The sequence below is a fragment of the Macaca fascicularis genome, chromosome 1, assembly GCF_037993035.2.
Source record: "Macaca fascicularis isolate 582-1 chromosome 1, T2T-MFA8v1.1".
Taxonomy (NCBI): domain Eukaryota; kingdom Metazoa; phylum Chordata; class Mammalia; order Primates; family Cercopithecidae; genus Macaca; species Macaca fascicularis.
This window is the reverse complement of record NC_088375.1, coordinates 103,562,790-103,588,063: the sequence shown is the minus strand read 5'-3', so window position 1 is coordinate 103,588,063 and position 25,274 is coordinate 103,562,790. Positions and strand designations below refer to the sequence as shown.

Sequence of the window (25,274 nt, the reverse complement as noted above, 5' to 3'; positions counted from 1 at the left end):
AATAACCTGGTTTGTCTCTTCTTGCCTTCAGGCCATCCAACTCCAAACAGTCATGCAACTGGAGCCTCTGACAATGTCCCCTTCTGCTGGGAAACCTTAAATAGACCTTTGAGGGAGCTCTGACTGTTGTTTCCCCAAAACAGCGTCCCCTGTCAGCAGGAGGCAGTTAAGCTGGGTCTTCATCCTTATCCTTAATCTAACAGTAGTTAGATGTACTTCTTTAGAAAGGGGAATGAGACAGCCAGGTGGGAGGGGGCTCCCAGAAAAAACTCTAACCAGCCTGCACAATGGGATGGAGGCACAGAAGTTCACACCCTTTGTGGGGAGGAGTCGGCCCCTCCTCTTCCTGTGTGGAACCTGGGATTTGAAGGTTGGGAGGGAAGCGCTCCAGCAGGCCCTGTCCTCCCAAGAGCTCCTGTTTGCCCCTTTTCTTCCCTTTAAGTCAATAAAAACCTGTCTTACTCACCATTTAAATTGTCTGTGAGCTTGAATTTTCATGTCCATGGGACAAAGAACCCTATTTTTAGCTGAACTAAGGAAAAGTCCTGCAACACAAGTCATATGTTTCTTGAGTTTGCTCCCTTTTTTAATTGCTGAGAAGGATTCCATTGCATGGAATTTGTCCAATTTGTTTATCCATTTCCCTATTAAGGAATATTTGGGTTGTTTCCAGTTTTGGGTGACTGTAAACAAAACTGCTAAAAATGTACATGTATAGGTTCTTCTGTGAATTTCAGATTTCATTTCATTTGGGTAAAACCTGGGGGGATTTTCTGGCTTGTACAGGAATTGTATGCTTAACTTTATAGGAAATTGCCAAACTAAGAAGCAGTTTCTAAAATGTTTATGAATATTTTAGTCTTCAGAACTGCGCGGGGTGGGTACTGCTCTTATCCCACTCCCAGGTGAGGATGCTCAGCTCTCCTGGGCTAAGCAGCTTGCTGCAGTCACAAAGTTGGCACATGGCGGTGCTAGGGAAGGTGGGTCAGGCACTCTTGCTTGATGCAAGTACTGCTCTCTGCTTCAGTTTCTGTTTTCTCACGACTGACTTCCTTTGCTTTCTCACAGTCTCTGCCCTCCTAATGCAGGCTGGCCCGGCCCAGCCTTCTGTGAACTGCCTCCATCGGGACATTTTCCTCATGATGGTGCCATCTGGGGCTGCCCATGCCCTGAGAACTGCAGCTATGTTTAGAATGCCAGCTCTGCTGCTGGCAAGCCACTGGCCTCCAGCTGCTGCCTCCCTTTGCCCCATTCCCTGTCAGGGTCCCAAAGAGACAGAACAGTCAGCTCTCCTGGCTACTTTGCTCGGAGCCCCTTACAGCCCGGGGACCTAGTGACACCTACTGGCCATTAGTTAGAACTGAGGCTGTACTTGAGTTCAATGTGGAAGAAGAAGACTCCACGTTAAATAGGCACATATGTGGCTAAAGGATATGTACTCACGTTTAAAAATTCAAACAGCTGGTACAGACATACAATAAAAAGTAAAGTTTCTCCTCCCTATAGGTTGTGTTGACTCCTGTGATTAGCGTTTTCTGTTTTTAGTTATCTGGTCAGCACACGAATATAAATAACAATACGTGTAAATCCTTGATTTACCCACTTTAGATAGTGTATTAGTCCATTCTCTCTTGCTATAAAGACATGTTTGAGACTGGGTAATTTAAAAAGAAAAGAGGTTTAATCGGCTCATGGTTCTGCAGGCTGCACAGGAGGCATGATGCTGGCATCTGCTCGGCTTCTTGGGAGGCTTCCGGAAACTTACCATCATGACCGAAGGCAAAGTGGGAGCAGGTGCATCACATGGCCATAGGGGGAGCAAGAGAGAGAGAAAGAGTGTAGGGGGAGATGCCATACACTTGTAAACAACAGGATCTCACAATAGCTCACTATTGTGAGGGCATTACCAAGGGGGATGGTGCTAAACCATTCATGAGAAATCTGCCCTAGAGGTCTAATCACCTCCCATTGGGCCCCACCTCCAACACTGGGGATTACATTTTAAAATGACATTTGGGCAAGAACACATATCCAAACTATGTTAGATGGTGTCTATTAACTGCATTGTAGGAAAGATCAAGAATTTAGGGGCTTTCCTGTCTTCCTGTCCCCTTTACTTCCTGGTTTCAATCTGTAATATGACTAGGTTCTTCTAATGGATAGATTTATGCTTTAAAAAAAGTACTTACATTTCAATTTCTTTTTTCTTTTTTCTTTTTTTTTTTTTCTTGAGACAGAGTCTCACTCTCTCGCCTAGGCTGGAGTGCAGTGGAGCGATTTCGGCTCACTGCAACCTCCACCTCCCGAGTTCAAGCAATTCTCCTGCCTCAGCCTCCCGAGTAGCTGGGATTACAGGTGTGTGCCACCATGTCTGGCTAATTTTTGTATTTTTAATAGAGACGGAGTTTCACCATGTTGACCAGGCTGGTCTCAAACTCCTGGCTCAAATGATTCACCCACCTTGGTCTCCTAAAGTGTTGGGATTAACAGCTGTGAGCCACCGCACCCAGTCAAATCTCAATTTTTTGATGTATTATTTTTAGAAAAAGTCTATATTGATTCTCTACTACACAAACACACACACACAAACACACACACACAAACACACACACACACACACGCAAAGTTAGTGCATGTAGACTTTCCTTTGCTCTTCACCTCCAGATTTCTATCAGCCATAATATCACTTTTCTGTTGCACGTGTTTATAGAATTTGAATACTGAAGTAGCCATAATTAAGTGTTCTGCGCTTGAAGTTGATTCTAAAAATTGAAAACCCTTAAACAGTATTTACGGCATTATGATTATATAAACACGATTCACTACAGAACCAAGTACTGTGATTAGGCCCACAGAAAAGGAAATAAAATACTATGTAATTAAACCTTGGGCACTCAGAGGAGAATGTTCTGTGAATGAAGGTCTCTTTTCTCCACTCCATTAATTATCCACAGTTACCCACACTTCAGTTGCATCAGATTTGAACCATGACTTTCTTAGACTGTCTTGTTTTCCCTGGGTTTCTAATTGTCATTCTACTTGCTGTAATTTTTATTGAAGAATAACATATCTCATCTGATTGTTTAGAGTCGACCAAGACCTGCGTAGAATCTTTATTTTGTGTTCTTATTTCTACAGTTTCTGCAGTGGAAGTGACTTGCTCTGGTGGAAGTGGCACAATCTTCACCGAGTCCTCTGATTTTTGGATGCATTGTTTCCTGGGGCTGCTGTGTAGCCATCAGCTTGGATTTTTTTGTGGCACATCTGAGTCCTACATTCTCATGGATCTTGTGACATTTTCTTTCTTGGATTTTATTTTTATTGCTTAAGTTTAGATTTGCTGGAACATGTGCTACGTTAGCATAACATGGTGGTTAAGAGTGGGCCTCCTGAGTTTGAAACCTTGCTTCGTATTAATCCTGTGGTCTTGGATAACTGGATCTCAGCACCGTGGCATCTTCATCTGTAAAATGGGAACAATACAACTCTCTTGCAAGTTATTTTGAGATGGGGTGAGACAATATATGTACTGTTAGGACAATGGCCAATAAATGGTAAACCTAACATTTTGGTGCTAATGTGGCCATCCTGAATTGGCAGCCAAAACATGTTTCTGAAGTAGTCAAGAAGGCCCACCTCATCACTATGCACACCCTTGATGCCCTCAGGCCATCCTCAATGCCAATGACTGACACGTACATCTCCAGAGCTCCCTCCTGAATCCAGCCTTCCATTGCTGTCTCCTTGACATCTCCACCTGCATGTCCAATGCGCATCTCAAGTGCAACTTGCTCAAAACCAAACTCCTGATCTTCTCCCACAGCGTTCTCCACCTCAGGACGGAGTTGCCATCCTTCTAGAATCTCAGGCCAAATATTGTGGAATCATGTTGTTTCGTTTCTTTCTCTTGAATCTTCAGTTCACCCATCAGAAAATTCTGGATATTCTAGCTTCAAGATATGCCCAGTATTCCATCACTTCTGACCCCACGACCTTCACCCTCATCTCAACTGTCATAATCTCTCACCTGGATCGTATAGTGGTCTCCTAACTGGCCCCCGTGCCTCCACGTGGCTCTCTGCTGTCTAGCCCCAGACTTGTTGGGTGTGATCCTATTTTATGCCCTCTTCTTGGGGCACTCCTCCCTCCGACACCCATGGGCTGTCCAAATGGCCATGGAAACTTCCAAGCCTTCGTTCAGATCACCTTCTCCGTGAGGACTTCCCTGGCCACTCTTTATTGTTGCAGCCTCCTCGGGCATCCTAATCCCCCTATTTGGCTCTATTTCTTCTTTTTCATGGCGCATGCCACCTTTTAAATTCTGACCTAAGTTACATATTTATCATGTTTAGTGTTCACTGTCAGTTTTCCCTGTTAGAATGTCAGCTCCTTGAGGGCAGAATTTTTTAGATCTGCCTTGTTTACCAATGTATTCCAAGTACTTAGTACAGCAAGCACCTGGCTCAGTTGCAGGTACAGAATATGAATACATATGAATAAGAATTCTCAGCTGTAGGCAGAACTGAGGATGTGCATAGTGACAAGGTGGGTCTTCTTGATGACTTCTCAGCAATTCTCAGTTGTAGACACTGAATATGAATCCACACTAAATAAGAACACACACTTAGTGAAGGAATTTGCAAATGATAGTGAGGAGAGTGGAGGAGCTCCCACACTGCCTTGCCCCACGGTTTAGCTATTGAATGTGACACTTGAAAGAGGCAGTTTGGCTAATAAGTACAAGGAGCAGACTCTCCTTAAGGGTAAGAGTGACAGGGAGGTCACTTTCAGAGTATAAGAAGGGTGACAGGAAGCATGAGCATGGGCAGGGCCTGACAGTCCCAAGGGCCCCTTCCAGCTCTAACCTTCGGAGATTTCAGGCCAGGTGAGGTGCTGAACTCTCTGACCCAGGAGGCGTTCCAGCATAGGCTGGCTGATGTCTCAGCATGGATGCTGTAGAGGGGCCTAAACATGAGAAAAGTACAAGAAGAGGATGCCCTTTAAGGTCTTCTCTAATAATAAGACTTGAAAATTAGACAATCATCCCTCCCTGGCCACTCCCGCACCCCAAAACCTGAAGCGTGGAGTCCCTGGGCCAGCTGGGGAGGGTCCTTCTGAGCCATTCCCTGACCCGCCCTGCACCTCTGTTACCCTATGGTTATGGCCACAGCACCTCCTCCTTCCCTTCCCATGCAGTGCTCATTCTATTTTTGGTGAGGCCAGGTGACAGTGACCCTGACAGAGAGCGCAGCCTGGTCAGATGGAAGGCAGGCAAGTGAGTGGCACCGGCCTCTCAGCCTTACTCTCCCATGTCTTCTGCCGTGTAATCCATGAAATGCTGAATTCATGTATTCCCACAGCTCCCATTCCTCTCACATTAAAAAGAATACCAGGTTATTTTCCATCATTTTCTTCTGAAGTATGCTTTTGCAATTCAGCAGCTGCTTCACTGTAATGATCGGGGAGGGACAAACAAAGGCAAACAGAAAGCAATGCAAACTTTGCAACAAACACAGGCACCTCCCCACCTGCTTCCAAGAACATCTGCATGGTGTTTACTCAAACCTTACCTCCTTCCATACATAATTCAGTCAAGTAGCTGTTATTTCTTTTCCAGTTTTATACACGAGGTAACCAGAGTTCACAAAGGCTAAACAGCAACGGCTAGTGGCCTGTACAGGAGCCAGGCCTTCCAGCTCCAAGTCTCATGTGCTCTTTTCCTACTTCACAAATGCCTCTCCCCAAATAGGACTCTGTGGCCCACAATACTCACGGAGGACATTTGGCAAAGTGACTAAGCGTGGACTCTGGGGATGCACAGTTCTAGCTCTGACTTACTATTGTGTGGTCTTAGGTTAAACTAATTTCGTTAAGTCTCAGTTACATCATCTGTAAAACAGGGATGTGGCAGGTCAATTCTCCCTGATAATCACACAGACAGGCCTGTATGACAATCACACACAGGCCTGCATGACAATCACACAGACAGGCCTGCATAGCACCCCAGCGACACACACACATTTCCACAGCACTGCCTTAACATTGAACAAACAGTTAAACCTAGGGAAAGCGGTGCCCCGACATCAAAGCTGGAAATGAAACATACGGTCAGTAGAAGTCTTGCATGGGCTTCTCCCTAACCTGGAGCAAACCAAAATCATAGAGACAGTCACACGTTCCTGGTGCCAGGACCTGTCTCTGGTCAATGAAATCTGAGATGAGTTAAGGTAACAGAGGCAGCTGTTTGAATAGATTCATTGGAGAGTCTAAGGCAGGTCTCTGGACCAACAGTCATACATTCCTAGAGCGAGGACCTGTCTCTGGTCAATGAAATCTGAGACGGGTCAAGGTAACAGAGGCAGCTGTTTGAACAGATTCATTGGAGAGTCTAAGACAGCTCTCCGGACCAAGCTGTAAAGGAGATAAGATAGAAATAATCATTCCAGTACCACAGTAGACGGTTTTGAAGGTACTGGGGGCCTTTTAATTGGACTTAGCAAGCTCTTTTTTTTTTTTTTTTGCCTCTGACTTTCTAGTTGAAACAAAATTAGTTACTAACAGACTTAAGCAAATGCTATACTGCACATAAGCACATAACCCCAACCTATATAAGCACTAAGAAAATTGTAACACTTTGAGTTGGACTGATGGAATCATCTCTGGCCTTCTCACTATATCTGGTTACAGCAATAAATTCCCTTCTTTCCTAGTTTGTCTGCTTCTCATTATCAGGCCTTGAGAAAATGCAGCCGAACTCAGCTTGGTTCTGGGAACAGGGACAGTAATGGATACGTATTGCATAGGCCTGTTATGCACCCTAAATAAGATAATTTATGCAAAAAGCTTAGCATAAGGTATGACACATTAATTCCTTAATAAGTAGTAGTTATTCTTACGGCCAGCTCTCTGTTGAGTGGGCAGTATCAATCAGAGGAGATTGGAAGAGGGGAAGGACAATAAGGTTGGCTAGTTGAGATAAAATTAGGAGACATGAAACAGGTCAGCTAGTTGTCAAAGAGACAGGTGGACTTTCAGAAGTGACAAAAGACAAAACAAAAAGAGGAAGTGGGCATAATCTTGGAATAGCTTTCTTTTAACCACAAACGTGAGGGAAGCCGAGCCTCTCTTCTCTTTGAGAAGACCCTAAAAGTAACAGCTCAGAGATCTGACCCAACTGAGAAACAACCCAAAAAAATGTGTGGAGCCGAGAGACCACCTTTGTGATTGTGATGGTTAAGTTTGTGTGTCAACTTTACTGGGCCACAGAGTGTCCAGACATTTGGTCAAACATGATTCTGAGTGTTTTGTGAGGGTCTCTCTGGGTGAGATGAACATGTGAATAACTAGACTAAATAGAGCAGATTGCTCTCCCTAATGTGGGTGGGGCCCATCCAGTCTGTTGAAGGTCTGAATAAAACAAAAGAGCTGATTCTTCCTCTAGTAAGGGGGAACTCTTCCTGCCTCGGGCTGGGACATAGTTTTTCAGCCTTCAGACTCAAACTGAAAAGTGGCTCTTCTTGGGTCTTGAGCTTGCTGCCATTTGGACGGAAAGAAACTACACTGTTGGCGCTCCAGCTTGCTGACTGCAGATCTAGGGGTGTGTCAGCCTCTGCAGTCACAAGAGCCGTGCTGCTCTCCTAGCAGGTGGGGCCATCCCCCTAAAGAAAGCATTCTGCCTCTGTGGAGCCTCCTGAGACCTCTGCTGGGCAGTTGAGATTTTGTCCCTCGAGAACTCAAATCCACTCCAGGCCACACTATCTTCGAGGCTGCGGTTTGCTCTTTGTTTGTCCATTCTAAATTACAGATAGACCCATTTCACTGGGTCTGTCCTATCCCAGGCTAGAGCATGGGGGATTTACTCACTTTCTCCTTCCTGTTCACTCAGGACCAGCACAAGGCGGCAAACTAGAAAAATGAATCTGTTTGAAAGACGGAAGCCTTCCTCTCAGGAAGTCCAGCCCCGAGAGCGGATGCTCAGCCCGCCCATTTGGTTCTCATATCCTCGTTAATCGTTGTGTTTGTCAGGGTTCTCTAGAGAAACAGAACCAACAGGATGTGTGTGCTTGTGTGTGTGTGTGTGTGTTTGTGTCTACACACATGCACCCATGAGGTAAGCACACAGATATACACCTCATCTGTGTACACACACACATATACATATCTACACACACACACACACATGCACACATACAGAGAGATTGGTTTATTAGAATGAATTGGCTCTTGTGACTGTAGAGGCTGACACATCCCTAGATCTGCAGTCAGCAAGCTGGAGATCCAGGAGATCCAAATAGTGCAGTTTCTTTCAGTCCAAATGCCAGCAAGCTCTAGAGCCAAGAAGAGCCATTTTTCAGTTTGCGTCTGAAAGCAGAAAAACTTACGTCCCCGCCCAAAGCAGGAGCTCCCCCTTACTTGAGGAAGAATCAGCCCTTTTGTTATATTCAGGCCTTCAACAGACTGGACGGGGCCCACCCACATTAGGGTGGAGTTTGTTCTGCCACTGTGCAGTTATCATTCTGGGATGGGGATACCTTACTTTCCCAACGAGAAATTTTAAATTTCCTCTTGTGAGCCTGGTGCCTCCACCTTCTCAGAGCTGCAGAGGGTGTGAGCTTTGTTTGTGATGTGACCTCCAGAATAGACTGTGAGCAGATTTTTTTCTTTAATCCTGAGCCTACACTTGCTGCTGTCCTTCTTGACTTTCAACTAGGCCTAAAAATGTGGCCTCAGTGGGAATGCATTTCTTTTGCTCCACTTCTATGTTAGTTGCATATTTGTAGTGATGACAAATGCCTCTGGCCTTGTACTCTGCAAGGCTGCACCAGGCTGCATACAGGCTCCTGTCTCAGGTGTCTGCTTTCCTCCTCGAAAGGTTGGGGCAGCAACCCCAATCTTTCTATCTGGGCAAGGCCCTGACACTTAGAAGGATGAAAAGCCTTGTGGGAGGTGGAGTGAGCTTCCAATGCCCTTGGAAGGATTTTATTTCAGGGCCATGGGGCTTAGAATTGATCACTGTACAATCCACTGGGAGCAAAGATCAAGACAAGATGTGATGGACATCATAAAAGTGGAACAGAACATCCCATTGCTCAGAGATGGGAGAACAACTCTGAATGGAGAGGGCTTGGGTTGTCTACATTCACTCTTTTCATGGGAAAGTGTGAGGCCTGAGGTGGGGAAACAAAGATAGTGGCAGCTACTTTCCTCTTCCCAGGGTGGCTGATGAAAGCCAACATGTCACGGAGAAGCTCTCTCAGCAACAGCAGCTGGTGGTGCTGCGGCCAAGGGCTGGCCAGGGAGCAGCATGATCCGTGTGAACTGAGTTAGGCCCTGGGCAGCCAGAGCCACACATTGCCTCTCCATGGGCCTCTGCTGAGACCTACAGGGCCTCACATGCATGCACTGTGGTCCCAGGACCAGCAGCATCAGCATCCCCTGGGAGCATGTTAGAATGGCAGTCTCAGGCTCTATGCAGACCGACCAAATCAGTATCTATATTTTCACAAGATCCTCAGGTGATCCACAAGCACATGAAAGTGTGAGAAGTCCTTCCTCTTGCTGAACAGTTTCCTCATCCAAGCTCCTTCTCTTCCATTATTTCTTACTCAGAGAAGCCAGACTACCTCCTGGATTTCCTAGGGAGCACACTGGATTTTACGCCAGTTTGATTACCCACAGTTTTCTTCCTCATTCATTCATTCATTCATTCATTCATTCATTCATTCAAATAGTAATTGAGCTTATGTTCCAGTATGTGTTCTGTCTGCACCCCTGGTCCTCCTGGCCTTGACTTGCTGGGTTACCTCTGTTAGGATGGGAGGTACCTGGGACCTGATATATGAAAGCCACTTATTGGGCAGGTAGACACTGACACATGAGCAGGAGATAAGTTACCTTGGTGTCAAGTGCCGACCTTAGAGTTTGAGACAGGTGGAGGAGTGTGAAATGCAGCCCCCGTGGGGAGATCCATTACATGTGCCGTGTGCACAGGCTGTGTGCTGTCCCATTTGGCAGCACACTGTAGTAGCCCCACCAGGCTGATGACAATTGAGAAATGCGTCCACCCAAAGCAGGAACTCTGTGTTGGAGTTTAGGAGCACCTGAGCTGTTAGGCCAGCCCAGCATCTCCTGAAGGTCCACTCTCCCTTTGTGTGGTAAGACCCCCTCTGTGGGGGTGTGATGGGAACAGTATTTAGAATAGCCACCACAGCGGAAGCCCACTAAGGAAGCCAGGAGATATGCTGGGCCTTGGGGTGGGAGCACCTCGCCACTGGATTAAAAAACCTGCCAGTCAGGGCTGTAACTAGGAAATAGGCGAAACTCCAGCAGGGCCCTGCATTCTGGTCAGTCTGAGAATGAGAACGTGTGAAACAAAGGCCCGTAGATATGGTCTGGGGCAGTCTAAATCTTCCCACTTCAGTGCTTCTTCTCCCCCAAGGGGAACTTTGGGGTGCAGGGGCTGAAACAGCCGTTGGAGAGACGTGTGGACTCATCTGTGAGGAGCTGAGGAAGCCAAGAACAGGCATCTGGAGGCTGGGGTTGATGCCACCTTCACTTCAGAGTAGATGATACAGGAACCCTAGGAGGCAAGGGCACATGTGTGAGGACCAGGGTGGGCCTGGAGGTGGGGGAGGCCATGCAGAAGGGGAGACTCACCTTGTTCCTGAGATGCCTGGGGTTAGAGGCCACTGTGGAAAGAGGAAAGTGTTCAGTTGTGAAGACTGACATGGAGCTCTCCCCTTGCGCCTGCACTGTCAGGCCAGCCCTGAGCCTCCTGGAGGCCCGCTCTACCTCTGTGCGGTGAGTCAGCCGCTCCTCTTGGTTGGTGCTCACTCTGTCCCGCTCCATTCCTAACACCCTCGCCCTCTCAGCACTGACAGACCCTGTCTTCAACACCCCTTCACACTTCGTGCTACTCTGAGCTGCCTAGAGGCTCCCTAGAGAAAGACATTTGTCTTTTATCTTATTAGTTCTTTGAGCATAATTGGTATTATTGTTCTGGGAAAGTGTGGCGGGTGCAAGTTTTAGAGAGCACACTCCATCCGGGTCTAGGCCACTTGAAACTGAGCCTGCCACCTGCCTTGTCACCTCCGTAGCTGGGGGAAGTCACTCAACGTCTTGTGCCTCAGTTGCCTCATCTAAATGATGGGAATAAAAATATCCTCTTCCTGCAAGGTTGTGGTGAAGCTACATGAGTTTACACATATGTGTGTGCACATGTATCGGTGTGTCTGTGCATATATTATTTCTATCATCTATCATGTGTTGAGAAGTTTCTGTGTGTCAGGTACAGTCCTGATTGCTATATTCAATACATTTTCTCTCTCTATTATCATAGGTATGCATGCCATAGTTCTATATAAGTGCTACAGGTATAGTTCTAACAGCTATCCATACAAATATAGTGTATTTAGTTATTGCACTTATAAACTATACCCGGCACATAATAGGAACTATTCAGCACATAATATATAAGTTATTATTGTTATATTATCATCAAACTGGAGAGAAATATGACACTCTCCAGACAAGGCTCTCCCCTTTTGGCTTGGAATGAACATCAGGACTCCCTGGAATTGCACAAAGAAGCAGAGTTTGGTGCAGAGTTTGGACTCTGGAGAAGATTGTTTGGTGATTGACTACAAGATTTCAGGCAAGTCATTTAAGGTGTCTATGCCTTGGTTTCCTTATCTGTAAAATGGGAGGAGTAACAGCGCATTCCTCAAAGGGGCTTGTAAGAGTGAATGAGTTCACATGTCTCAGAGGGGTGTGATAGAACCAAGAATGAGGCACAAACACAATTCACTTGACTTTATATAAGAAAAATTGGAAAACCAGAGAGGGAAGCACACTGGGTACAATCACGCAGCACTCTTTATGAAGCAGAGGTAGAAAGAAAAGTCTGCCCTGAAGGACTTTGTTCCTCTTTCCCGCTCAGAGGAAGGAGGCAGCCAGGCTGGGATTCCCTCATTTCAAACCACCGACTGTGAGTGAGGGCTGATGACACAGCCAGACCTCCAGCATGTAGTCATCGTCACAGCTGCTCAACCCTCTGCAGTTTCAACAGCATTTCCACACCTATTTTCTTATTTAGTCCTAACAGTTACCCCATGAAACAGCATGGCAGCTGTCATCATGTGGCCCCAAAGATGTCACACCCTAATTGCTGCAACCTGTGACTATATTACCCTAAATGGAAAAGAGGACCTTTCAGATGTGATTAGGATTACAGACCCTGAGACAGGGAGATTTTTCTGGGTTATCCAGATGGGCCCAATATACTCATCTGACTCCCTAAAACCCGAGGACTTTTCTCAGCTAAGGTCAGAGGGAGGCCTGTCTATGGAAGAAGAATGGTTAGAGAAATGTGACTTTGCTGGCTTTGGGAAAGGAAGAAGGCATCAGCCCGGGAAAATGGATGGGATCTAGAAGCTGACAAGGCAGGATCACATTCACCCCTGGAGCCTCCAGGGAGGAACACGGTCCAGACAACACCTTGGTTTTAGCCCAGTGAGGCCGGTGTCAGACTTCTGACCCGCAGAGCTGTAAGATGAAAAATTCGTACTGCTTCATCCCCCCCAAGTTTATGGTAATTTGTCACAGCAGCAATCAGAAACTAGTACAGGTAGGTAGGTGCTGTGGACTAAATATTTGTGTTGCTCTCCAAATGTATAGGTTAAAACCTAATCCCCAATGTGATGACATTTGGAGGTGGAGCCTTTGGGTGACAATTACATCATGATGATTATCATGAGACACGAGAGATGATCTCTCCCTTTCTCTCCGCTGTGTGGGGGATACAGCAAGGAGTCATCTGTCTGGAAACTGGGAATAGGGCCCTCACTAAGAACCTGACCGTGCTGGCACCTTGATCTTGGACTTCCAGCCTCCAGAATTGTGAGAAATAGATACTAGTTCTTTAAGTCACCTAGTTTATGGTACTCTGTTACAGGAGCCAGAACTGACTAAGACAGTAGGGAAGTAGTCACAGTTTATGGATAGGGATACTGAAGCTCTGAGAGGTTAAGCGAACGCCCAAAAAGAAAGTTTTGTTATTCAGGTTATACTGGGGCCCGCTGCAGAGAATGGGGAAAGGAGAGCGCAGGGGAGGCTTGGATTCACCCGAGGCAGCGTAGGCACAAGTTAAGAAGGCCCGTGACCCAATGGGAGGGGCGGCTCTGTGCCTGTCTGGCTCAGATCTGCTGAGGAGGTAGAAACGGAGCTACACTGTCTAAGCTGAGGGTGGGTCAGAAGAGAGACATCCTTGGGTCTTACCTGCATGTTTCTTTTTCTCTCGGATGATCCGTACTTCTGAGTAAACCACATTTTCTCCTCTAGGATTTACTTAGAAAGAAGTTGAAGTTTCAGAGGATGCTGAGGCTCTTGCCTCTTGTTAGAGATACTTCCTCCTTCCCCAGCCAGAGTCTCTTCTCTGGAAGGACTAGAGCCCTCTAGGTCTCCTCGTAGACCCTCCCCCCATCTCCTGCCCCACCCGTTTCCCACACCAGCCCTCTGGCTCCTGCCAAATGCAGGATCCCTGGGCCTCACCATTACTGTACACTGGTTGCAGCTCTTCCCAGGCTGGTACATTGTGGTAGGTGGGCTCCTGGGAGTCCAAGTCTGAAGGGCTCCTGTGAGACAGAGAAACGTGAATGTTTCTTAGGAATCCTGACAAAGTAGCTATAATGATCACTTCCAGTGAGTGACTTCTTACTGCAGGGTGGCTGCCAGGCCTGGAAACATGGACAAGTACATGACAAATGGCCCATGGGCATTCTATTATGAATCATAATCATATTATCTATGTTTCCAGGTTTTATGGTCATTTAGTATGTAACAGGCACCGTGCCGATGTTTATAACAATATGACGTTAGTTCTATGTCATCCTCATTTTGTAGCTGAAACAAACGGAGGCTCCAAGAAGTGACTTATGAAGATCATGTAACCAGAAAGGGGATGAGCCAAGTCTCAAAGCTGGCTCCAAAGCCTGCATGCTCAGAGAGGTCGGTCACCAGAAGGCTCAGAGGTGCTCTGCATGGTTTGGATGCTGCTGTCATGGGCTTGCCCAGGGATAGTTGTGAGCCTTTTTGCAGCTCCTAAAGTCAGCCTTTGGGATAGAAGTTGGTGGCCCCTTCTTCATAGGGACCACCTCCTGCTGGTAGAGTGACCTCTCTGGGTGGCCAAGTTGTGTGGCTCCATCTTCTCGGTTGTTATCACAAGAGGGGTTGATGAGATCAGCATCTCCAGAGATTTCTAGGTTGACTGAGCTAAGGTCATCTCAAGACATGGAAAGACTTGGTGGTCTTAGTGGTCACTCAGACAACCAAGCCAACAATGGTCCAAGGAAGTGGGTTAATAAATGAAAAGGCAATTAACACTTGATGAGATAACAGCCTATACCACCAAGGGGGTGGATGCAAAGGTCCTGGGAATTGCCTGGAGATATCCCCAGGGAGGTACAACAGGTAGTGGCCACACGCCAGCTCAGCAGCACTTGGCGGAAACTGTGCTCTTGGTAATCATCAGATTCAATTCCATTTTTCCACCCTGTGGACATCTCACTAATCACACAGGAATGCAGCTCAGCTCTTACCTGCAGGGGTCAGAGGCAGGCTCTCTCCCTGTAAAGGAAAGCAGAGGAACATTGGATTCAGGGAGAAGAGACCCTCAGTGGGGCACAGCTCAGGCAAGGCTCACTTAGAAACTGCCAGGACTTGCTGTCACCGAAGGTTGAATCCTTCTTTGTTGTGCCCCAGGGACGTAGCAGATTGGGCAAAAACTGCTAACCCTGCCAGAGGGGTATGCTATGATGTGAAACAGGAGTCCACAATCCATAACCTTTAACTTGGAGATTTTAAAGATAATGATTGGTAGCTGCAGGCAGGAAAACTTGACTTGATCAGCTATAAAAATAGCGTACATTTAAAAAATCGGAAAATTACCAAATCCTATCTGGTTTCTATTTTCATTTCTATTTCTCTGAGTTTTTCTCCTCCCCTTCCCATTCGTTGTGGGGGTGGGTGGGGGGTTTGTAAGGGTCAAGAGGAAGACACTCTGCAGTTTATGATGTTGGATAAACTACATCTCATCAAGACGTCTTCCACCTTATAGGTCTGTTTTGGAAGCTGTGCATTTGGTAAAAGCAATTCTGGAGGACCCAGCGGGAAAGGAAAATGATTGAGGGACAGGCAGATGAGCTCTTGCCAGCCTGGGATGGTCACAAAGGCAGCATGAGGCCCAAGGGAGCATTGCTGGGAAGGGCATGAACTCAAGCCAAGGTGTACCCAGAGTCACCCACCTGCTTTTCTTGAGAGCCAGCAGTAGAGCAGCAGTGCCCCAGCAGCAAGGCCTGCTAGGCTGAGCAGACCCCCGGTGACACCCGTGGCAACAGGGCCACTTCTGTTCTCGGTCAGCCCTGAGGGGGAGACCCCGTGCGTGAGCCAGGGGAGAGGCTGTTGTCTGGAACGACCCGTCCCCGGAAGCTGCTGCCTGGGCCTGAGGGTGAACCTAGGTGAGCAGGGCCCCGGCAGCTAAGCAGGGGCTGGTGTGGCACAGAAGATGACTCCCATCTTTGTAAGGAAGCCGTCTCTGCGCCTGAGGCAAGTGTCGAGGGTCAGGGTGGCCGATGGCCAGTGAGAGAGGAGGCAGCCAAGTGAGGAGCTCTAAAGTCAGTGATGCTCTTGCCCGCCGCCCGCCAACCCACGCTCTCAGCCCCAACGCTATCACTTCAGAGCACTTCAGGAAATATAGCAGTTTAGAGAGCTGCCAGCTGTGTTACTTGTCCCTGAGGAGTGCCTTCCTGGTCAAGCACTGTGAGGGTTATCAGAGGGTCCGCGGAGGAAACATTTTGTCCACATCTGTGGCCCAGGCATGGGAAACTTACCTGTGAGATAAAGTGTCACTGTCTCACTGCGCTGGGCCCCCAGACCATTGTCGGCCTCACAGGAGTAGTTTCCAGAGTGTTCTGCAGTCAGAGAGAGGTTGAAGAACGCTCCTCCAGAGAGGGCTGAGCTATTTCCTAGGGTGACATCCTCATGATAAAACTGGTACAGGATCAGGGGAGAGCCTCTCAGGGCCTCACAGTGAAGCTCCAGCAGGTCCCCCACCGCAACCTGGGCCCTGGGAGCCCTGAGGGTGAGGACAGGGCGAGACACCGGAACTGAGAGAGAACAAAAAGTCAACAGCCGTTTCTGCTTCTAACATATTTGTAAGAAACAAAAGGTATTTTAAACAAATGTAAAAAGTCATATCTCAATCTTGGAAAGTAGATTAAAATGCAGATGATAAAGCTAATTACTTTGACCTAGTTCCTTTTCAGTGTACAAAAATATCCATTAGAAAACTGTAGAAAGTGTATAAATCACTGAAAACTTCAAATAGCAATAAATATATAAAAAGATTCTCATCTTCATTACTAATTAACTAAACACAAAGACAACCGTACAGTACTATTCTCTTCTCTATTTTTCAGGTTGGCAAAGCTTAAATAGACTGATCATACTGATTAGCTTGTGGATAGACAGGCACCTACATATGCCCTAGGTGGTCATACAAATTTAACACACTTCCTTGAATGGCAATTTGGCAATATCTACAAAATTTAAAGTGAACATAAACTTTGACCCAACAAATCTACTTCTAGCAGGCCAGGTGTAGTGACTCATGCCTGTAATCCCAGTGATTTGGGAGTCTGAGGCAGGAGGATCACTTGAGCCCAGGAGTTCAAATCCTACTTCTAGGACCATCTCCTTTAGGGATACTGACATAAAATATGCCAATATATTTCTACAGGAATTTCTATTGTAGCATTTTTATAAGAGCTGAAAATTAGAGACCACCTACTAGATTGGGTAATGAAATATGAATGATATCCAAGATGCGCTTCTTAAACAAAAGTCAGGATGTATTTTTAAGTTAAAAAAATGCAACTGGCATAACTATATGTGTAATATTATTCCGGCTTTGTAAAAATTATACACCTTTAGGTTTGTAGAATATTTCTAGAAGCATACACATGAAACAATTAACAGTGGTTATGTCTGGAGGGTATGTGCATAGGAAGTGATTATGAGCAGGTAGAAAGATACCTTTACTTTTCAATATTGGCCCTTTTGTATTATTTGATTTTTTTTCATCACAAAGATTCATGTGTTCTTTCAGAATAACAAATTACTAAAAACTAAAATGCTGTGTTAAAAAGTGGCCACAATGGATGAGGAAATGTCATCATGTTTCAAACTAATGTTAAGAGTTAGAGAGGACCGTGCTTCAACCTGGCTTTACCCTGGCTAGCTGTGTTACCACAAGTTAGTTACTACACTTCTCTAAACCTCAGTTTCTTTTCTGCAAATAGGGAATACAATGGCTTAAAATTTATCCTCACAGGTTTATCTTAATAATTAAATGAGATATTGCATATTAAGCATTTAGCACAGAGCCTGGAACCTGGTGAAGGCTCAGTGAGTGTTTATGATGATGACATTGGTCATGATGATAATAAGAAATAATATTTCCTTTTGTGGCAGTTCTTAGTCCCTATGACTTGTGTTCTAGTTTCAGGATTCAGACACAATTTATTCAGGCTGGGCAAGAAACCCTTTAGTTGTGATAACAGCAGCAGCAGCAGAAATAACATGCGTTTGTGACAGGGAATTATAGAAAGAAGGGAGTAAGGATGAGCAGAAAATCATGAAATCATAAGTACAGAATGTGGGAGGTATGATGTGTTGACTTGCTGTTGTGAGGAGAGATAGAGCAGCCCTCGGTCTGTGGTACACACCTGTGTGCTGGCTCTACGGGATAGGTGTATAAACTGTGTGGGAAGAGCCCCTGCAAATCTCAGGAAAATTGGTTGAGGCTGGTGCTGCTGGTGGGGGAAGAAGAATGAGCTGACTGAATGGGAAAACCCAAATCTGAAGTCATCACCTCCTGGATAACAATGAAATGGTTTCACTGGCTACCTTGTGAGATGCTGGAGCCTGGGTTAGCATGCCCAGATCAACCTGCTTATGTGGCTCTGTCTATTCCTTATGATACCCAGGTACCTTGCCAAAGGGAATAAGCGCGTCAGTGTATATTTTGCTTTACATGACTGGAATGGTGATTGCATACCATTGTATGGTCTCCTGTTTCTCCAGGATATACTCCAGGAGCAGGTACAACCTGCTTTTACTTTTGCACATCTCCTACGAGCCTGTAAGTCTACCAAAATCATAGAATTCTAGGACAAGGGATGATCATGATTTTCATCTAGTCTGATTTTCCCACTTTATGGGTGTGGAAATTGATGTCATTATGGGAAAATGTGCTTAGTCAATGTCATACAATATAGATAATTGTCTAGTTATCTTCAGAGCCAAGTCTAGAACATTCATCTCAACACCCCTTAGTATACTTTTGCTAAACACCAGGTCTCTCTAAACAGGAGTTTCAAAGTTTGGCTTGTAGGAGGTCATCACCAAAAAGATTCAAAGCTCACTAGAAGCAGCTTTCCTTGGGTTATTACACTTAATTGCAAGAGATCAAAGAAGAGCTTCGAGAATAGAGGAATTTGGTTGATGGGTGTCCATTTCCATTCCATGTTATCCTGCTCCCCCTTCTCTGCCCTGGTCTCCTGTGTCCCTTGCTTTAAAGATCACCGAGTGTGTCTCTTGAAGGGCTGTGCACATAGCTCATGTTCACATAGGATTTTTAATGTGGAAATGTAAGGAACATTTACTTCCCCAGTAATGAAAGAAACTCAAGAGTAGAGGTTTGTTGGAAGTCAATGAGAGAAGAATCTGGACAAGAAACAACCTAATCTTTTCTAGGGCAGAGAAACATATACTCAGAATTCTTTGGTCTCACTTTCATATAATAATTTCAGTTCAGAATGTAGTTTATGTTCTAAAAAAGTCTTATTTGCAATTTTAGTGAGGTGCTTTGATCACATTCAAGAAGACTGCTGGGAAACTTCAGATGCCTGGAACCATACCACAAAGGATCCCAGACCTTCACAGGGAGGTTCTGCAGGCAGGAAGTGTGCTGGGACGCCACATAAGCAAACAGCCCTAAGGAGCTCTGTGGCTCCATTTTTAGCTGCGGGGAGAGCAGGCACAGTCAGTTCTCGGCTGTGCTGCTGGTGGGCAGGGCCCACTCACCTGCAACTTTCAGTGTCACCATCTCACTGCGCTGGGCCTCCAGACCATTGTCCGCCTCACAGGAGTAGATTCCAGAATGTTCTGTAGTCAGAGAGAGGTTGAAGTAGGCTCCTCCTCCAGAGGGGGCTGAGATCTTACCCAGGGTGACATCTTCATGATAAAACCAGTACAGGATTGGGGAGGAGCCTCTCAGGGCCTCACAGTGAAGCTCCAGCAGGTCCCCCACTACAGCCTGGGCCCTGGGAGCTCTGAAGGTGAGGATGGGACGAGACACTGGAACTGAGTCAGGAGAAAAAACGTTACCTATCAGCTGCTTCTGCTAAAATATATTCCTTCATGCTAAAGACATTTCAAATGTTTTTCTCTGTTTTTAATGCCCTTGTGATGTTACTCAAAACTCAGCAATATTTTCAGATCTCCAGAAAGAATAACATTTGTGTAGTGCTATAGTAGTGCTATAAACAGCTTGGAATACTGGAATATACAAACTCAAATGTGTTCAAAGGATGTGAAAACAAATATTAAACTGAAACTCAGGTGTCTTAGAAGTCAAAAGGCAATTGGAGAAAGGAGAAATCAGTTCAACAGAAAATGAAGAACAGGAGAGACTTGCTGCTTACATCACCAGGGATGTAATTGCATCTGGGCTGCATCAGAAACAGGGCCCACAAGAGAATGAGTATTGTCAAGTTATTTGCACATTTTTATATTCATTTATCCATCAAAAATTAATTGAACAAGAATTTTTTAAAAAATTGAGCAAAAAAAAAAATTAATTGAGATTTAATAAGTTCCAAGAATGGCATGATATGCTAGGGAATCAATGACGGGAAAGACATAGTTCCTGCTCTCATAGAGCCTACAATCCAGAAGGATGAGAGGCAGCAGTTAAATAAAAATGCAGTAAATTAGAATTAAAGCTTTGATAATTGATAAAGGACAGGGTACTACGAAATGTATGTATTAGTCAGGGAAAGCTTCCTCACAAAATGACCTTTGAAATTAACATTGAAATTAGCCAGTTGAAGAGGGAGGTGGAGAGTACAACAGGCAGGCAAACAGTATGTGCAAAGGCCCTGAATTGGGAATAAGACTGGCACATTTGAATTATTGAAATAAAGTAGCATCACACTGAGAAGAGTCTGCAAACAAAGGTGAAATAGGAGACTGGAGATCTAGGCTGGACTTCATAAGCCATGAAAGGATTTTGATCCTTCTTCACAGAACATTGGGAAGTCTATAAGTCTATCTATGCAGGGGAGTGAGATGATCAAATTTGTCCCTTTTAAAAGACAATTTTGACCTCTGTGCATGAAGTGGACTGTGGTGGAATGGAAGTGGAATTGAGGGGTAGATGAGTAGCATTGCAGTAGTAAAAATGATGATGGACTTGTCTAGATAGAGGTGGTAGAGATAGAGACTCAAGAAATATTTAGGAAGTCAAATCAACAGGACTTAATGATTAACTGGCTGTGAGGGGTGAGGAAGAGAAATGTTGAGGAAGACTCCTCCATTCCTGTTTTGTGTATCTGTTGAGGAGAGATGTGTTTCACAGAGGTAGGAACCCTTGAAAGAGGAGGGGAATGTCAGCAGTTCAGTTTTAGAGATGCTCAGATTGATGTGCTTTTGAGATATTTGAGTGGAGATATGTCATGTGCAGATGCTCAAGTGGGAGGTCCCTTTTAGAGATAGAAGTTTAGGAATCTTTGTAGATGACAAGGCCATTTATAAATGACATCCCCAGTATCATCCAGAGAAAGGATTTAGGTAAGAGAAGAGGGCATAAGTCAAAGTTCTGGAACATGCCAATGCTTAAAGGTTTTCTATAAAAGGAGGAGCCAGTAAAGAAGACTGAGAAGAAGTGGCCAGGGAGAAAAGAGAGCCAGAAGAAGATGGATTCACTGAAGGGAGGGTTTCAAGAGGAAGAAATGGTAAACAACATGGAATATATCTGAGATGTCAAGGAAGATGAGGATTGAAAAATGGCCATTGGATTCAAAGCCTTGGAGGTCATCGGTGACCTTTGTGAGAAGCATTTTGGTGGAGAGGTTGGAAAAATGTAGTAGATTAGAGCCTAGTGGATAATGAGGACATGGGGACAACCTGGGTAGCTGACTATTTTTGGAAGTTTAATCATGAAGGGGTAGTGTAGGGAGGCATAAGTGGGACCAAGAGAGGGTTTTCCTTGGATATGGGAGAGACATAGCATGTTAAATGCCAGTGCGAAGGATCCTACAGAGAAGGAGATGTTAGGGGCCACAGAAGAGAAAGGAATAATCAGTTGTACAGCTTCTGAGAATGCACAAAATGATGAAATCTGCAGAACAGATGGAGATGTTCACCTGTAGGGAGGAGAGTCCTCTCCTCTATATTTTAGGAAAAGGAGAGATGAGTTACTGGTTGGATACAGAGCTAGACACTCAGTTTGGTGGTGGGAGTGGAGGGAGTTATTGTCTAGTGGAGTAGGGAAGGAGTAGAGGTATTAATGACCTGGGGGTTCTGTTGAGGTCTGAGAACAATAGAGATAGGAGGAGCTGACTCAAGCAGAAGGATAGGGGGTTGTTGTCAGATGATAAGGGCTTAAAATTGTCCTTTTGGAGATGAAGTAGTGTATGTATGTGGGAGTGGCTGACTGGTGTGGAGAGGACAGGCCATGGTGTTAAGGGGGTCATACATGTGGCCATGAGAGTCAGGAAATGATGGCAGATTGTGGGGTATGGAGGAAGACTGAAGGTGCCAAAGCCTTCACTGAGAGTGGACATACTAGGAGTCAGCCTGTGACAAGGATGCATGGAAGATCATGATGTTGCTGAATGGAACAGGAACAGATAAGGAGGCAGAAGAATGATGTCTTCTAACAATGGTCTTGGGTGGGAACCCAAGCCATTCTGGGACAGGGGCAGGAGAGGCTAGAGAGAAATGTGTGAGTCAATAAGAGAATTGTGTTGGCCTTTTTATTGATTGGCAGACAGAGAAAACCACAATTAAATCTCTTCCAAGGTGAAGCACAGAGAACTTTATAACTTTCTTTCTTAGTATCACTGTTGGCCAGAATATAGTTTGTATTTTGAAAACCTTTAGTCCTATGTTAGGGTAATTTTGGTAATGGTGGCTGGACTGCTGCTAGCAGGAAAATTACAGCAAGGGAAGGGAAGGTGCAAGTTCCTGAACGTGTAGGAAAGAAAACTCAGAGATAGAGGCTGTATAGGCACCAAGCCTGACAGGATGTCACACAGCAAATGGCTCTAGAAACCATACCTCTGATTTTCGCTACTGGTAAAGTTGGGGGAGATGGTCTGTTTCTTTTTGTGCTGCTGGTTAGGTCAACTTACCTATAACACTGAGTGATATTGTATCACTGTGCTGGGCCACCAGGCCATTGTTGGCCTCACATGAGTAGTTTCCAGAATGTTCTGCAGTCAGAGAGAGGTTGAAAGAGGCTTCTCCTCCAGAGGGGACTGAGCTGCTCCCCAGGGTGACATCCTCATGATAAAACCAGTACATGATCGGGGGAGAGCCTCTCAGGGCCTCACAGCGAAGCTCCAGAAGGTCCCCCACCACAGCCTGGGCCCTGGGAACCCTGAGGGTGAGGATGGGGCGAGACACTGGAACTGAGAGAGAAAATGAGTTAGGGACACATGTATTTTTAAAATTAAAAACAGCTCTTCGTCCTAGCCAGAACAATCAGACAAGAGAAAGAAATAAAGAACATCCAAATTGGTAAAGAGAAATAAGTCAAACTGTTGCTGTTCACTGATTATATGATTGTATACCTAGGCAACCCTAAAGACTCATCCAAAAAGCTCCTAGATTTGATAAATGAACTCAGTAAAGTTTCAGGATACAAAATCAATGTACATAAATCAGTAGCACTGCTATATACCAACAGTGACCAAGCTGAGAATCAAATAAAAAATTCAAACTTTTTTATGACACCTACAAAAAAATAAAATACTTAGAAATACACCTTCACAAGTAAGTGAAAGATATCTATAAGAAAAACTACAAAACACTGCTGAAAGAAATCATAGATGACACAATCAAATGGAAACACATCCCATTCTCATGGATGAGTAGAATCAATATTGTGAAAATGGCCATCTACCAAAAGCAATCTATAAATTCAATGCAATTCCCATCAAAACACCACCATAATTCTTCACAGAACTAGAAAAAACACCCCTCATATTCATATGGAACAAAAAAAGAGCCTACATAGCCAAAGCAAGACTAAGCAAAAAGAGCAAATGTGGAGGCATCACATTACCCGACTTTGAACTATACTACAAGCCTATAGTTACCAGAACAGCATGGTACTGGTATAAAAACAGACAGGTAGACCAATGGAAGGAGAGAACACAGAAATAAAGCCAAATACTTACAGCCAACTGATCTTTGATAAAGGAACAAAAACGTAAAGTGAGGAAAGGACACCCTATGCAACAAATGGTGCTGGGATCATTGGCAAGCCACATGTAGAAGAATGAAACTGGATCCTCCTCTCTCACCTTATACAAAAATCAACTCAAGATGGATCAAAGACATAAATCTAAGACCCAAAACCATATAAACTCTGGAACATACATTAAAAAAAACTCTTCTAGACATTGGCTTAGGCAAAGAGTTTATGACCAAGAACCCAAAGCAAATGCAACAAAAACAATAATAAATAGATGGGTCTGAATTAAACTAAAAAGCTTCTGCACAGCAAAAGAAACAATCAGCAGAGTAAACAGACAACCCACAGAGTGGGAGAAAATATCCACAGACTATGCATCTGATACGGGGCCAGTATCCAGAATCAACAAAGAACTCAAACAAATAATCAGGAAAAAACAAGCAATCACATCAAAAACTGGGCAAAGGACATGAATAGACTATTTCAAAAGAAGATACACAAATTGCCAACAAACAGGTAAACATGCTTAACATCACTATCAAGGAAATTCAAATCACAACCACAATGCGATACCACCTTACTCCTGCAAGGATGGTCATAATTAAAAAAACAAAAAATAATAGATGTTGGCATGAATGTGTTGTAAAGGGAACACTTTTACACTGCTAGTGCGAATGTAAACTATTACAACCACTATGGAAAACAGTATGGAGATTCCTTAAAGAACTAAAAGTAGAACTACCATTTCATTCAGCAGTCCCACTGCTGGATATCTACCCAGAGGAAAAGAAGTCCTTATATGAAAAAGACACTTTTACAAACGTGTTTATAGCAGCACAACTCATGATTGCAAACTATGGAACCAGCCCAAATGCCTATCAATTAAGGAGTGGATAAAGAAAATGTGATATATATATGCACGTGTGTGTCTATGTTTGTGTGTGTGTACTATGGAATACTACTCAGCCATGAAAAGGAACAAAATAATGGTATTCACAGCAACCTGGATGGAGTTGGAGACCATTATTCTAAGGAACTCAGGAATGGAAAACCAAACTTTGTATGTTCTCATTTCTCAGTGGGGGCTAAGCTATGAGGACAAAGGCATAAGAATAATATAATAGATTCTGGGGATTCAGTGGAATAGTGAGAGTGGGGTAAGGGATAAAGTACTACACACTGGGTTCAGTGTACACTGCTCTGGTAATGAGTGCACGAAAATCTCAGAAATTACTACTAAAGAACTTACTCACGTAACCAAACACCACCTGATCCCCAAAACTACTGAAAAAAAAAAAAAAAAAAAGAAAGAAAAACCCAGCTCTTCATTTAATAAAATCAAACTTTACAGAATTATCTAAGTAAAAATAAAAAGTTTTACCATTTTCTTTATTTTTTCAGAAATTACTTCTGTGGAGTATTTGGTGATACTTTCTAGAATGTTTTCTATGTATAAGTACACTCATAGACAAATAAATACATTAGAAGCACACACATGCATGGGATCACAATAATATACTAGCCTACAACCTGCTTTTTCCCCTTAGCAATACATTATGGACATCTTTCTGTGGTATTACTTAAAAATCTACATCACTAACTTTTAAATCTCATCTTTATTAAAGCATAATTTAGACACAAGAAAGTACAACTTTTAAATTTGCAACTTGATAGTTTTGGAAATATATTACCTGGTTATTCTTTTTTTTTTTTTTTTTTTTTTTTTTTTGAGTCA

The 25,274-nt window shown here is 44.5% G+C and overlaps 1 protein-coding gene and 1 long non-coding RNA gene across 7 annotated transcripts in view; both read right to left on the bottom strand.

Moving 5' to 3' along the window:
- Positions 1–3,082: 3,082 nt before the first annotated feature.
- On the bottom strand, positions 3,083–4,964 carry LOC141409269 (uncharacterized). Its single transcript, XR_012428851.1, has 2 exons — positions 4,866–4,964; positions 3,083–3,463 (listed from the first exon to the last, which is right to left on the bottom strand). It is a non-coding gene; the product is annotated as an uncharacterized lncRNA (long non-coding RNA).
- Positions 4,965–8,188: 3,224 nt separating this feature from the next.
- Positions 8,189–25,274, bottom strand: part of FCRL5 (Fc receptor like 5) — a 37,014-nt gene continuing 19,928 nt past the window's right edge. For 4 of the 6 annotated variants that reach the window (XM_005541366.5, XM_074027005.1, XM_074027006.1 and 1 more), the window contains 9 exons: positions 22,473–22,751; positions 19,141–19,419; positions 15,885–16,160; positions 15,300–15,416; positions 14,595–14,622; positions 13,549–13,631; positions 13,276–13,344; positions 10,657–10,688; positions 8,953–10,579 (listed from right to left, as the gene is read on the bottom strand). In XM_005541366.5, coding sequence (XP_005541423.3) covers positions 10,490–10,579; positions 10,657–10,688; positions 13,276–13,344; positions 13,549–13,631; positions 14,595–14,622; positions 15,300–15,416; positions 15,885–16,160; positions 19,141–19,419; positions 22,473–22,751 — 1,253 coding nt within the window. In that variant the 3' untranslated portion in view covers positions 8,953–10,489. Of the gene's footprint in view, positions 8,328–8,952; positions 10,580–10,656; positions 10,689–13,275; positions 13,345–13,548; positions 13,632–14,594; positions 14,623–15,299; positions 15,417–15,884; positions 16,161–19,140; positions 19,420–22,472; positions 22,752–25,274 lie in introns of those variants that run through there. The other 2 variants (XR_012428846.1, XM_045399942.3) reach the window with 2 other exon arrangements.